Source organism: Mastigoproctus giganteus, chromosome 8, assembly GCF_048544385.1.
Source record: "Mastigoproctus giganteus isolate SK-2022 chromosome 8, ASM4854438v1, whole genome shotgun sequence".
Lineage (NCBI taxonomy): Eukaryota > Metazoa > Arthropoda > Arachnida > Uropygi > Thelyphonidae > Mastigoproctus > Mastigoproctus giganteus.
The window spans coordinates 33959595-33972415 of NC_143582.1; the positions used below are offsets into that span (position 1 = coordinate 33959595).

At 38.9% G+C, this 12821-nt stretch overlaps 1 protein-coding gene across 1 annotated transcript in view; it reads left to right on the forward strand.

The window, feature by feature from the left end:
* The first annotated feature begins 216 nt into the window (after positions 1-216).
* Positions 217-12821, forward strand: part of LOC150081431 (uncharacterized) — a 248933-nt gene continuing 236328 nt past the window's right edge. The window contains exon 1 of the mRNA XM_090379292.1: positions 217-1201. Coding sequence (XP_090235418.1) covers positions 736-1201 — 466 coding nt within the window. The 5' untranslated portion in view covers positions 217-735. The remainder of the gene's footprint in view (positions 1202-12821) is intronic.

Below are 12821 nucleotides of genomic sequence, written 5' to 3' on the forward strand. Positions count from 1 at the left end.
GGTGCGTGCAAGTCCCGTAGTTCGGGACGACGAGTGCGAGAGGGTAAGGGGTGGGGTGGGGGCTTAGACATGTGATTTTATGTGGCCGATGATGCGAATGATCCCAACAAGAACTTTCGATACACACTGGGAAGGAAGGGGGGCCAATCAGTTGCACTTCCTCACTGAAGACGTCGTTCCTCAGGCGTCTCCCTGCCAGTATGCGGAGTTACGTCTGAGTGGTCGGAGTCTAAACGATCGTCGCCGGCAAACGACGCAGGGCGAGGAGAACGCTGGCTGGCTACCAGACTGGCGCGTCACTTAATCGTATCAGCCGTGGCAGTGGCTGCCGAGAGAGTGTGTGGGCGCGCGAGGAATAAATTGAACAATATTCATACTAGCGGTCTGCTTCGAAGGCCTGAGAGGCGGACGGCTTCTACCTGACCTTTGCCGGTGAGGAAAAGACGAGCCAATAACCGAGCGGAATCAACCCCCCGAGCTGCGCGCTCTAGTAGAGAGTCGAGCGATCTGTTAGTGGGTAGTAGTAGCGCTCGAGCAGGCACGGCGTCGGAGACACTCAGGACGGATCATCAGGTGGTCTAGCCGTCTACTTCTATCGTCACTCCGCACTCATTCGACAGGTTAAAGGTCAGTAGCCAGGATGAAGTTGTGAGACATCTGACAGCACGTGCACCAGCGATAGAATACACCACCGAAAACTTTCGACTGGTCGGGGCATACAACGGGGGTCAAAATATGAGGGTTCCGTTATGTACGATCGTCGTGCTGATGGTGACAGCATGTTCTGTCGCCCGAGGGTTACAGGTGCCTGGTTCTCGAGGATTGGAGTTACCCCAACGGGACGGTGGCCCCGTAAGGTCTCGCCGCGCCTTCATTTCACTCGTTCCGACCCCAGCACGGCCCCGGAGACAGGGTCATCGAGGCGTGAGGCCAGGCCTGGGACCTGGGGACACCTTCACTTCCTCCACCTTCACTCAGCTGGTAGCCGCAGGCTCGGAACACGGCAACCGGCGAGCTGTCGCCGACTGGGGGAACGCAGCACCACCCTCTCCCGACCCTCGTATCAAACGAGATCATAGGTTCACGGTCACCCACCCCTCGGAACAGACCAAAAGAGGCAACAACGGAGGCAGCGAAGTTTCCTCGTCAGCAGCGGCCCGGGAACCGAGGGGAAGCGGGCAGTACGACGTCCCCCTGATTGGTAAGTTTTTTCTTTTATTTGTTGCTGTTTGTTTTGGCATGGTTGCCTTCAGATCCTGTTAATCGTGGCTAAGTTCTTGACAGGAAGAAGCATTTTGTCTCTTTTTTATGTGTTTTATTTTTAACTGTTAGTGTACATTGTTGCTCTGAAAAAAAGAAATAATTATTGTAAATTTTTAATTAAAAGCCCTTGCGTGAAACGTCCGAATCGGCCGTTTCACGTTGTGACGGTTCACGTGTAACAGAAAGCTGGCACCGATGCAGCTCCAATTCGTAATGAAACATTCATATGCTGACCCGATAACTTTCAGTCGAGCTCGTAGTGGTCACAGTAAGTGTGCCGTCCATCTCCACTGACAGTGAGTTCGATCTGCGTGACGTTCCTCCCTTTCCCACCCCATCAAGAAGGACCCACAGACACGCGTAGCCGCTCGAGCGATGAATCACTCATTTGCTGCGTACCGCTCTTATCTGAGACGCGAAACAAACAGGGGTTAACACACCTCTTTTCTAAGGAATGGATTGCTCATCACCCCTAGCGTTGCACAGCTCCCTCTCTCTTCCCCCGTTTTTTAACTAACTTACTCCGTACTGTTGAAAAGAATGGTGAGAACCGGCACGTGGACATAACGGCCAGTAGGCGAAAATGAGCAGTCAAATCTATATCTCCTATGCAAGCAGGCAATCTTGATGCTGTTATTTATCTCCTTCTCTCACTTATCTTATCGCCTTTCCCTTTACGTAATGTAAACAGCTTTACTAGGGAAGCCTCTGTTATGAAACAGCTTATCCAGAAAAAAGAAAAAAAAATGTTTTTACCGGATTTATATAATCTGAAGGATTTGTTTGTTATAGTTTCTAAACAGAGATAGTGAAAGATATAATCCAACGTTTCCTTAGTTGCTAAACAATGATTCATACTTATATCTGAAATAAGAAAAGCGGAAAATCAACTGGCAGGGAGTCTGCGTAAATGTATGTTGCTCTACTATCGGTCAAAGAGAGAGCAGAGCAACTCTTTTCGCATTGCATCATGGTCATCGTCATGAGAAGGGAGGAGGAAATTGATTACGAGACTAGATAACCTTCAATGAATGCGTGGTATACAGAATTAGGAAGGATAGCCGACGTGCGAAACGTAAAAATATAAGGAGAATGGAGTAGATAAATACATCAGATGCATATAAGTATCTTCCTGGGTTTCGCCTCGATGCATGGTGCTAGTACGCAACTATATCGAGACAAGAAATACCAGCTTCCTCTTAAAGAAATATACTACTGTGTTATAAGAAACTCTTCTCAAATAGATGCCTAATGTTCGAAACCGGCAGACGTGTTTTCTTTACTCATAAAGAACACCGTTCCTCAGTGAATATACAATGTTTTACCTACCCATTAGATAAGAAGCGTCCAAAATGCAACTCACCTGAGATTTAATCACACACACCAGAGTTGTCGAGAATATTTCAATATTGTTAAATATTAGTGTTGTCACTGACTTCTTCGACCTAGCATCAGGCCTGTAATTGTGCAGTTTTGTACGAATGCCGTTGATTAAACTGTTTTCGGACTGCTTTTGTATTACTGCAAAAAATCCGCATTTTTAAAAGCTAACAGGCAAAACTTCTCTATTGTTGTCAAAAAAAAATAATAATAATAATAATAATAAATAATAAAAAAAATCCTGAGGTCCGTACACATATAGATTCCTCGTGGCCCACTATCAAACAAAGTTGGACGCCCCTGATAAATTATAAATCGGCTCTAATTTTTTTTTTTTATTTTGATCTAAAACTTTATTCTAAATTAAGAGTAGTGCACCTCATTCGAATGGACTCATTTGTATGCATTAAAGATTAGGACTTATTCACAAAAAAAAAAAAAAAAAAAAAACTGATCTACACGGTGGTGTTTTTTTTTCCCCCAGTGAATGCTGCAGGTTCCATATTTCTGGCTAAGCCATTTCAGTTTGAAAATTATTAGTTACGACCAGGAAATCTTTATTCATTCTAATCTTGTCGCGGAATCGCCTAAATAGGTCAATCTTTACACTCAGATCTCCACTCCTACATGGTCTGCATTAATGAATATCACTGTGATTTCGCTGACTAAACTAATTCTGATTTCTAAATCTACTTATTTCGTCTTTTTTTAATCTGCTCTGAACATGCTGGTTTTTCGCAGTATTTGTGTTAAATTTTTATTTGAAGAGAACACAAGAGAGTGATAAAAGTGACTCATAAAAAGGAACTAGGGCTATAGCAACTAAAGCCAACATTATACAATAATGACCTTCTTATCTTCGTTGTTCTCTTGTTATAAGTGACTGCAATCATGGCCATCTGTTTCTTCTTAAGTATGTAAAAAATAGTGTGGCAAGCTAATCAATGCCAGTAATAAGCCTATGTTGAAAGACAGAATTTTTTAAATGGATCTCCAGTTAAAATATTATTGAACTATAGGTTCATAATAAAATCTGCCCGCCCATGAAGACAAAATCCGAAATTAGACATCAGCATCCCTGCCAACAATGAAAAGAATAGTAATAATACATGAGAAGCTAGAGCAAAATACCAGTTGATCAAAGAAAGTGCACCGTATTACAGGTACGAACCTCAGGTCATACTAAAGACCCCCTACTCACAAACAGTACTGGGACCGTGCCATAATAACGGAAAAAAAATCCCGCATACCAGATATATCCCACATCGACAAGAAGGAAAGGGCTATCTACCTGATCGACATAGCGATGCCTAACACCAGAAAACCTACGAAGAAAAGATCTAAGGCAGAAAGTCAAAGAAATGTGGCATGTCGAACAAGTAATAACCATCCTGATCACCATGTCAACCACCGGCATGGTGCCAAATAGCCTCCATAAGAACCTAACAGCAACAGGCCTCGTAGAGAACACTTACATGGAACTCCAGAAAGCCACGATTCTGAACACCTGTAGGACAGTAAGATATTTCCTCGACCAACAGTAATAATAACCATAATAATTGTAACGGGACGCAACCAACCACCCCGTGCACTTGGTACCTGAACCCGTCACGGGGCAGAAAAAAATCCCATAAAGGGGATAAAAGTTTTATAATGATAATGAAAATAAAAATTCACAGTCACGGTTTAGATGCTACAAGTTAGTCCTAGTTGAATTTGTAAGTTATCAATTTGTCTCTATTCTAAGACGTAAATATATGGGAAATTCTCATGTTCTGTTTGTAAGTACAGGTAATTTCTCCAATGGTGCAAAGAAAACTTTAGTCCTAAAAATCATTCCTGTCTTATTTCTCGCAAAAACAGTCTACTGCTCCTGTGCTCATCTTCGACGACGTTCAGATTTCTAGAAAATGTCACATAATTCTATTAAGGATTGCCCTAACTTCTAATCTTTTTTGGCATAAGCACACAGCAGATATTCCTTCCTCTGCATAAAAAAGGGGAAAAAGGGGGGTCTATCGTCCTCACTTTTACGTTTCTTTGAAACAAGAAATCATTCTGCACAAATCTGAAATCCGCCCTACCATGGAATATTGTTTCCACATCTGGGATTGTGCTTCCAAAACTTCTTTCAAAATTCTAGATTCCATTACAAAGCGGGCAGTCAAGTTAATTAAGGACCCGTCTCTAACAAATTCGCTCCACTCTCTATCTCACATGTGCATTTTCTACAAATACTTCACAGGAATTGTTTTTCTGAATTGGCATCTGTAGTTCCCCACTCTGGTCCAAACCAGTCTGAACACATTCAGCAGTCAGTCGGCATTCATTCACTGTCTAACTGCAAACTTTTCTTCTTCCCTTCTATTTCTGTTTTCTGGAACAACCTTCCTTCACATTTATTTCCAAAAAAATATATAATCTGAGCAATTCAAGTCTAATGTTAACAATACTTCAACCCATGCTGCACCGTAGTAAGTATCATAGGCCGACCGGGCTAGCCGTGTGGGTAAAGTGCCTGCCTGGCAACCCAAAGGTCGCGGGTTCGAATCCAGCCTCGGGCTTGGATCAGAGTAGAAAATGAAAAAACTTTGGGAGGTGCAATATGGCCACAGAAGCCGATGCGCCAACAACTAACAAAAAAAAAAAAAAAAAAAGTATTATAGGTTCTAATATCTTTCATGTTTGAGGTTTTCATAAAAAAGAAAAAGAAAAAATACTCCGTTCATTCAAATACAACAAATAATTAAAACTTGTTAAGTGGTGTGTGTGCTGCTGCCAAATCTCTTTAATTAGCTATATGCCGCAGCAAAATTGTATGCATCCTGAATCCCTATGGGCGCGTGCGTGTGAAAAGCAAATTTTTGTTTGGTTTGGTGTCATGATGAAATTAGTAATTAAGCACCTATAAATCACAGCTTCAGGTAATTTTTACTACCATTACGTCAAGCTCTCGGTCACGAGGTCGCAGGTGGGGGAGGATCACTTCCCTACTAGTTCCTGGAAGATGGCTCCAATTATTCTCACGAAGTAGTATGACCTGTATGACAACTCTACGATTACCTTGACACTCTCTCTCTCTCTCTCTCTCTCTCTCTCTCTCTCGCTCGTTCTTTCATGTAGCGACATCTGGTGAGGAAACAGGTCTACTTTACCGGTTTGACGTAAGTTGATATTTTTGTTGTTTGGGAAATTTTCATAATCCCGAAAACTGGATCTGTGAGGGATTTGTACTTTCGTTATGGGATAGCAGACCGCCAATTGAGGTTACAGAGGAGTCATTCTGAGAGTCTTGCTTCTCCCCAGTTAGTATTCCCCTGCCCTACGTTTCAGATGCAACTGTCCCTGTTTTCGGTTCCCCTGTTTGTGTATAAATTCTGATACATATTTTAATTAAATTAAACAACTATAATGCATAGTACAAACCTAATTAATTTAATGAAAGTACAAACCTATTTTATTTACCGAATATTATGTCACAAATAACATTTCAGGAATTTTTGAACTCCTGATACTACATCCTTTTATTACTTTGCTTATACAGTTCTTAGCGCCTGTAGAACACAGACCCTAGTACCCAAATATGGAACCCCTAAAAAGCACATTGTTTTACCTCAAAAATAATTTCTTAAACGATTTTTATTGTAATTTATTATAAACTCAAAACAGCTTCAATTTGCAGTCGTCAAAATTCATCACAGTTGAAAAAAATAAAGCCATTACTGAAAATCCTACGATTAAATTAAGTTAAAATTACTTATAAGCAGTTCGTGCTAATATATTCATAGTCTTTCCTGCCTTTAGATCCTTTAGACCCAAGAAAGGCCAGCTCAAACAAAATCCGACACTGGAATGAAGTCGTGCTTACCAACCGATATTAACACAACATATATGAACTGCACATTTAAAAAAAAAAAAAAAAAAGTTATTTTTAACCTTTTCTTAGTCAGAATTGTGGGTTCCTTTCACACAAGAGATTCCCTGTGACAGCAGACATCTAGGTGTAAAACGGTTCTACACTGACTACAAATTCACTTATCGTATTAGTCAAAATCTAATAGCATTGCAAGCTTCTAAATACTCGACTGATTATATATCTAGACTAAAAACGGATGCAAAAAATCTCAGTGTAAATTGCATTATCTTTATATCAGTTTATTATCATTTTAATGGGATAAAGAACTGCAGTGCTAGAGCTGATGAGAACGATGTTCAAAATAATTTACTGTGGCGCTCTCCACCGTCAAGCATTGTGCAAGTATTTATTTCAAGGTTTTCGTAAGCGAATGCCCGATATGCGGGTAGTGAGCACAGTTTTAGCAAAAAAAAAAGGTAAATTGCGACTACACATTATTCTTATTCAAGAAACTAACAGTCTTTGGCTAAAGAAACTAAAAACCAAACGACATTTAAAAAGTTCGGAATATCCATTACAAGAAGTCTGTGGCTGTATAATCGCTATATTAAATTTCTATATAGTGATATCGCTTCTTTCTCCGACCATTTTGAAATTAAAGATATCATTTGGAACGTGAATGCTCAAAATAAGATTCACTCAATTTAATCCAAGAGAATTCAGTGAGCAAAGGAATAATGCTAAGGATGCAAGGATTAAAGAGAACGGAATGTGGTAGGAGGTATCATCTTGATGCTGATATTGTTCAATGTAAGTGCGTTGAGGCAAGGCATCGTCGTGAATTTTTAGATGTATCGGTGGAAGAACAGAAAAAATATATATAAATATAATTTAGAAGCCGGTTTTCACACTGAATATGTATTCGGAGAATGTTCTATACGATGAAAAGAAATGCTGCTTATCCAACGTGGATATTATTAATTTTGTATAATACTTACTAGTCAAGGGAAAGATATTATTTTTTTATATACCAGCTCGTAGTTTATAAATAAAAACGCTTCAAAACACAAAGTGCTTAAAGCAAATAAATGAACCCTAAACATATGGCTTTAAAAAATTCCGATTTCAAGTTTCTTTAGTTTTCTGTAATTCAGTTTTTCCCTTTTAAGACTGCAGTGAAAATAAAAATCTAATCCGCTTGTTATTCATTTCCAGCACGGTTTAGACGCTGTAACAATCAGAATGTAACGAGTTGCAATTTTTCATTAATTTGAATTTGTACGTTTACTACAAAAATATATAACTTCAAAAACCTATGAAAACCTTCTGTCCCTCAAGAAACAGCCGGATGATAATCTAAATCTCTGTTCACTGTATTCATAGCATAATATACTGTTTATATCAGGCAGTACCAGTATATGATGTTCTTAAAACACTATTAGATCCTATCTTGTAAGTAAACTGGGAAAACAAAGCAGAAGATCTAATTACATTATCAAGCTACCTGTATGCTCAGACAGATCTACAGTAACAATCTGCTAGTCACAGATTACCCTCCTTTAAGCAGACTGAACATCTGATTACTCTCCTTTAAGCAGACTGAACATCTGATTACTCTCCTTTAAGCAGACTGAACATCTGATTACCCTCCTTTAAGCAGACTGAACATCTGATTACCCTCCTTTAAGCAGACTGAACATCTGATTACCCTCCTTTAAGCAGACTGAACATCTGATTACCCTCCTTTAAGCAGACTGAACATCTGAACAGATGTTCATTTTCCCTTCCTTCCTACCTTCACCAGATGTGACTGCAATCACAAGGATGAATTCAAGAAAGAACACTAAGTTTAGCATTTCTGGCAGTTACAACTAGGTGAAACTGTTAAAAGTGTTTATTTCTCATCGTGGCTAAGCACTATACGGCATTTACAAGGAAGACATTTTTTAACTAATTTTTGATAGTATACAAGTACATACTTATATATTATAAAAATACGTAGATTTTGCCAGCCATAACGATCAGAAAAATACGTGAACAAAAACGATCAGCCCTTAACTCAATCTATTGAAATAAATAATCTGTTAGTAAAATAAACAGTAGCGTTAAACACGTTTTAATTGCAGTGATTATGATTACTTTCACTAAATATTTATTTTATATCAACCAATGCATATGTGGAATAAGTCAGCGTAATGACATTACCGGAAGTAGAAGCCGATAAATACGGTACATTGAAAATATATATCACGTAAACTGTCAAATGCGAATCAACACTTTTACTTATAGAGGAAACCAAATATCATTTAAATTGTCAAAAAGTAAATGCGTTTCTAAAATTTCTTCCGTTTGTTGATGTAGACAGTTGAACAAGTGCAGTGTACGGGATGCTGAGGTGGGTTAATTCCATAGTGGGCTTTTGTATGATGCTAGAGTCGATGACGGCGCCACAGATACTCAAACGACTGGCCGGTCCATTGACTAAGAGATCATGAATGACTGCGACAATTGCTAGCTAAACTTCTCAATGGGGAATGGGATGGGAGAGAGGCAACAGGATGTCAGTGTGATGATAATAGGTATCTTTAAGGTATCATTTACTCTAGAGATGCTATTAAAGGAAGAACAGAAATATAGAAGAGAAGGAAAATCTTAAAACAGAGACATGGGATGTTGATTGTCATGATGCAGAACTACTGGGGGGGGGGGATGCGCAGTGACTTCAGCAGTCCGCGCATATCCGTCAGCAAGTACGGAGTTTTGGAGAAAGCAGAGTGGCTGGCGCTCGGTGTCCACGTGAACCGATCGTGATGGGGTTGCTACCGTCGTACGTCCGGACCACTGAATGAACTGGTAAGAAGATCGATACCAACCGTTGACGTAGGTCCATTGACGGTACTGGCGTCATTCACAGCCAACTGAGAAAAGAGGATAAAACACAAAAAAAAAAAAAAAAAAAAGAAAGAAAGAAAAGAAAAAGAAAGAAAATAGCTTGGTTTACGGGACATGTTACATTCTCGCGCTAATTATGGTGAAGGGCCTAAACGGATTCACTAGAGAATACGTGAACACTGATGTTCCACTTATTTCGCTTCCCATACATAACACTTTGGCCTGTCCTATCCAATTACCTCTGCCCCACTGTGAATGATATTTCCTCGTTTTTTTTTTTAAAGCTACGTTCTCCCAAGTGTGACGGGCATACCTTGAATTAATGATTTAACTCCATTACGTACGTTGTCCATATAGTAGTACACATTACTGCGGGCTACATCTTATCCATACATCCAATTTAATAGAATAATGGCACCAAATTAACTAAAAATAATAATAGCTATTAAAAAAACTTCCGTCTAAGTGTAATATCACATAAATATGCAAATCACAGCTGGACTACATAAATGAATTTGGAGCAAGTATGAAAAGAACTTTACAGTCCGGATATGGAACATTTCATAACCCGAAATGAGTTGTTAACTTCCATAGAAATTTCACAATTAAGCTATCAAACTACATCTTAATTAAATCTGCAATCTGTTTGGGAATAGAAGCGGGTTCTATCCTAACACAACCTTTAAATAAATCAACTAAACAAACTAAAACTAAATGACTATTCGCAGTGCTAATAACAATGAGATTAAGCCATTGTGGTCACGAAGATAGGATAAAAATATAAAGATGCAGTAATAAAGCCCGCGTATAGAACAATTAAAGTACGGTGCCTCCGTAGCCAGGTGGGCAGGAGCAGCAGTTGCTAGCACACGCTTCTTGATTAGACCGGGGTTCGTGCCCACCAAATACGGAGGATGCGGAAAGGTCAGGGAATGACCACCGCATATCCCCCGAGCAATATGGCCTTAGTTGCTACTGTTCCAAACAATAACAAACAATTAAAGTGTAGTATAATACAATTTTACCTTACACTTTACTTGTGTTGTGTTCGATATTAAATAAACTAAAATACAAATACTCATACATTAATTAAACCAAATCGTACTGCATCTCCATAGGCAACTGTTTATAACTACTTAATACATCAAATTCCTCCAAGTACAAATAAGAAAACGTTCCTTGCCATATCTCTTAGGGCAAACCACTCTATTACCATGAGAATGTTCTTTAAAAAAAAGTTTCTATTTATAATCCGATAAATCTGCACGACAAGAAGAGGATTCACAATTTCGTTTCAATGTAGCGGAAGCCACACGTGAGACTTAGTTAACAATGGAATTTAACGATAAATATTTCTGTGTCCAATAGAAATGCACGTATTTTGTAACCAAATACACAAATCCTTCTGATAAGCTTCTTCTCTACACCATATTATAAAAACATTTTCCAGAGAATTGCTTTTATTTTTAGACATTCGAAACATCTCCTAGACCTATTTGTTAATTACAGTAAGAAGCCGAAGACTATGAAATAATCCTTCATTTATTTTTCATATGAACGCAGAAAACAGATTTGGACCCTATCCTCAGGAAAATTAAGCCCCTGTATATCCAAGGCGCCTAAAGTTACACAAGGCATATTATTAATCTCGTTTACGATTTATTCATCTAATAACTCACTGGAGTAACATAATCGCCCTTTCTTTTCATTCATTATTTTGTGAATTTTCTCTTCGCCGCAACACGTCCTCCTACAATAAGTAAGCTTTCTTGAGCTCCCCAAGCTCACTGGTGTCATTATTTATCTTTTTTAACATTCTCATTAAAAATAGTAACGCGTCTATTCTTTGATATTTTTGGCAATTTCAGAAATGCTGTCAGTTTTCTGAGAAGAAGGAAAAATCATTTTTGTTTTCTGTTCTCTTTAAAACGCGCGTGTGTGGGGGGGGGGGGATTTCACATAACTCGTTGGCGGGAGAGTGAGGTTAGTGCTGTACAAATGTCATCTCATAAGAAATAGCCGGCAAAGGCGAAATGCTAAACAGTTAGGAAAATTTTGGAACAGAAAAGAAAAATTATCAATATTATTAAGTTTATTCAACGAACGGCAATATTTATAAAAATGTACCATTTATCCCTACAATAAACAGAGCACAAACTCAACAAACTTTCGCACTATCACAATATAGCTTTTCATAATCAGCTTTTTTCAATAGGTATCCTGCCTTCCTGAAATAATAGGTGGAGAGCAGTTGCTATGGTTACCACGCATAACAGCTGATCCCATGTCATTCCTCCACAACAATGGGACTTTCTCTCTTTTTTTTTTTTTTTTTTTGAAACCGAACAATTCTTAATAGCTTTCTTTCTTCATTGTCCGTCTGGTGAACAGTGCAGATGCCTACTTTGCGTGCTTTATGCCCTGCCTATTTCTGATAAACAGTCGACCACACCCATGTATGTATACTATTACTGTCCATAACAGTAGCATTACTCTAATTAACACAAATATGGGACCAGTGGTAGAGTTGCGTTATTCCGTCTGCACATCGAACGAGAAGCTGAGCCAGCCTATAAGAACTCTCTCTCTCTCTCTCTCTCTCTCTCTCTCTCTCTCTCTCTGACCTTCCCCGAGTTTGATCAACAGGAATAAATCACTAATTCATTTTTAATGAACACCTTTAATTTCGATTTCAATAAATCCTAATTTATTCGACTGCGTCTTTAATTTGTACGCTTTAAAACAAACATGACGAAACGTATTTTATCCATCTAATTAATGTCATCAAGAATTTACAACACACCAATCGACTTGCTTGACTCAGTCGATTGTTTAACGCGGGAATACAGCAGTGTTTCAAGAGCATATGACTGGTAAATGCGGTTAGATTATATTTTTATATTTTATGCGGTTATATTTTTATGCGGTTAATGATTTATACTGTATTCTTATCAAAATTGAAAACGCTTCTGACCTATATAGTTGTGCGCCGGAGTAAAAACAGAACATTTTTTAAAGGAGCCTTATAAAAGCAATCCCTCACCACATAAAAAAGAGAGTTTTTCCATCTTCAAAACCCCGTTGAAGAAGACCCTGCTTAGTGATTAGATAATCGGAAAATTCTCCTACAGCTCTATTATACATTCTGCGAATGTATAATAGAATACATTGTACGAAGCGTGTAGAATTGTAGGACACCCTAAGCACGATGCGAAGCAGAATGTTAGTGTTACGTAGATCGACGTAATGCTTTGAATCTGTTAGGAGCCAAAATGCCCATTTTTTTCTAAGGGTGAACCCCTTCTCTAGTCTGTGTACGAAACCTCCAGAGTATAGACTACAACCATACAGATCACTCAAGCACAAGTAGACGGTTACAAGCTTCACCAGTTCGAATCCAAATACCGCAAAGTATGATAGTTCATGTAGT